At 59.9% G+C, this 674-nt stretch overlaps 1 protein-coding gene across 1 annotated transcript in view; it reads left to right on the forward strand.

Moving 5' to 3' along the window:
• Positions 1 to 674, forward strand: part of MBD4 (methyl-CpG binding domain protein 4) — a gene marked incomplete at its 5' end in the record, with an annotated part of 4,927 nt that overhangs the window by 1,643 nt on the left and 2,610 nt on the right. Inside the window, one exon of the mRNA XM_010144668.1 lies at positions 167 to 241. Within this exon, the coding sequence (XP_010142970.1) occupies positions 167 to 241 (75 nt within the window). The remainder of the gene's footprint in view (positions 1 to 166; positions 242 to 674) is intronic.

The following is a 674-nucleotide window of genomic DNA, read 5'->3' on the forward strand; positions in this document are numbered from 1 at the left end:
GAAGGTTTGGCAGGGAGCTGAAATCCCGGCGAGGATCTGAAGCTCGTTTACGTTCTGTGACCTGCAGCAGATCCCTGTGTTTACAGTGCTGCGCAGCGTGGGAGCGACACCTGGCAGCACAAAACCTGTGTTTGCTTTTTGATGCTGAAGTGTCATTTCTCTGCAGAAGGGTCTGTCCCACGGACGCAAGTGGACAGGAGGAAGACGAGCCCCTATTTCTCCAGCAGACACAGTAAAGAAGGTACGGTCAGTTCCCTTCAGGGAAACCAGGAGGAAGGGGGTGGCTCTGGATCAAGCAATGCTGTGGAAGATCTCCTCTGGTTCTAGGCTGGTGTCAGAGAGCTCGTCGTACTGCGTTAGTGCTAATCCTGCCCCGGTTTAACCCTCGGTGGTCTGCAGCCTGCAAACAGCCAGTCAGGCTGGTGCCCAGCGCCTTGGCAGCTCTTTCAGCAGCTGAGTGGCTTTGGGGCAGGTCTCCTCAGGCCGCTGAGGGGTCTCCCCTCTCGGGGTGAGCCCTGTACACCTCACCTGGCTGCCACTCTGCGTGCACACAGGAGCGCGGCAGTACCCGGGAAGGGGCTCTCTCCTCAGAGAGTAGGTGTGACCTGGACCCCAGGGCACTGCGGGCAGCCTCGGCCCTTCCTGCAGCCTGTGCCGGGGACAGGCGGTGGCTG

The sequence above is a fragment of the Buceros rhinoceros genome, unplaced genomic scaffold, assembly GCF_000710305.1.
Source record: "Buceros rhinoceros silvestris isolate BGI_N320 unplaced genomic scaffold, ASM71030v1 scaffold26681, whole genome shotgun sequence".
NCBI lineage: Eukaryota > Metazoa > Chordata > Aves > Bucerotiformes > Bucerotidae > Buceros > Buceros rhinoceros.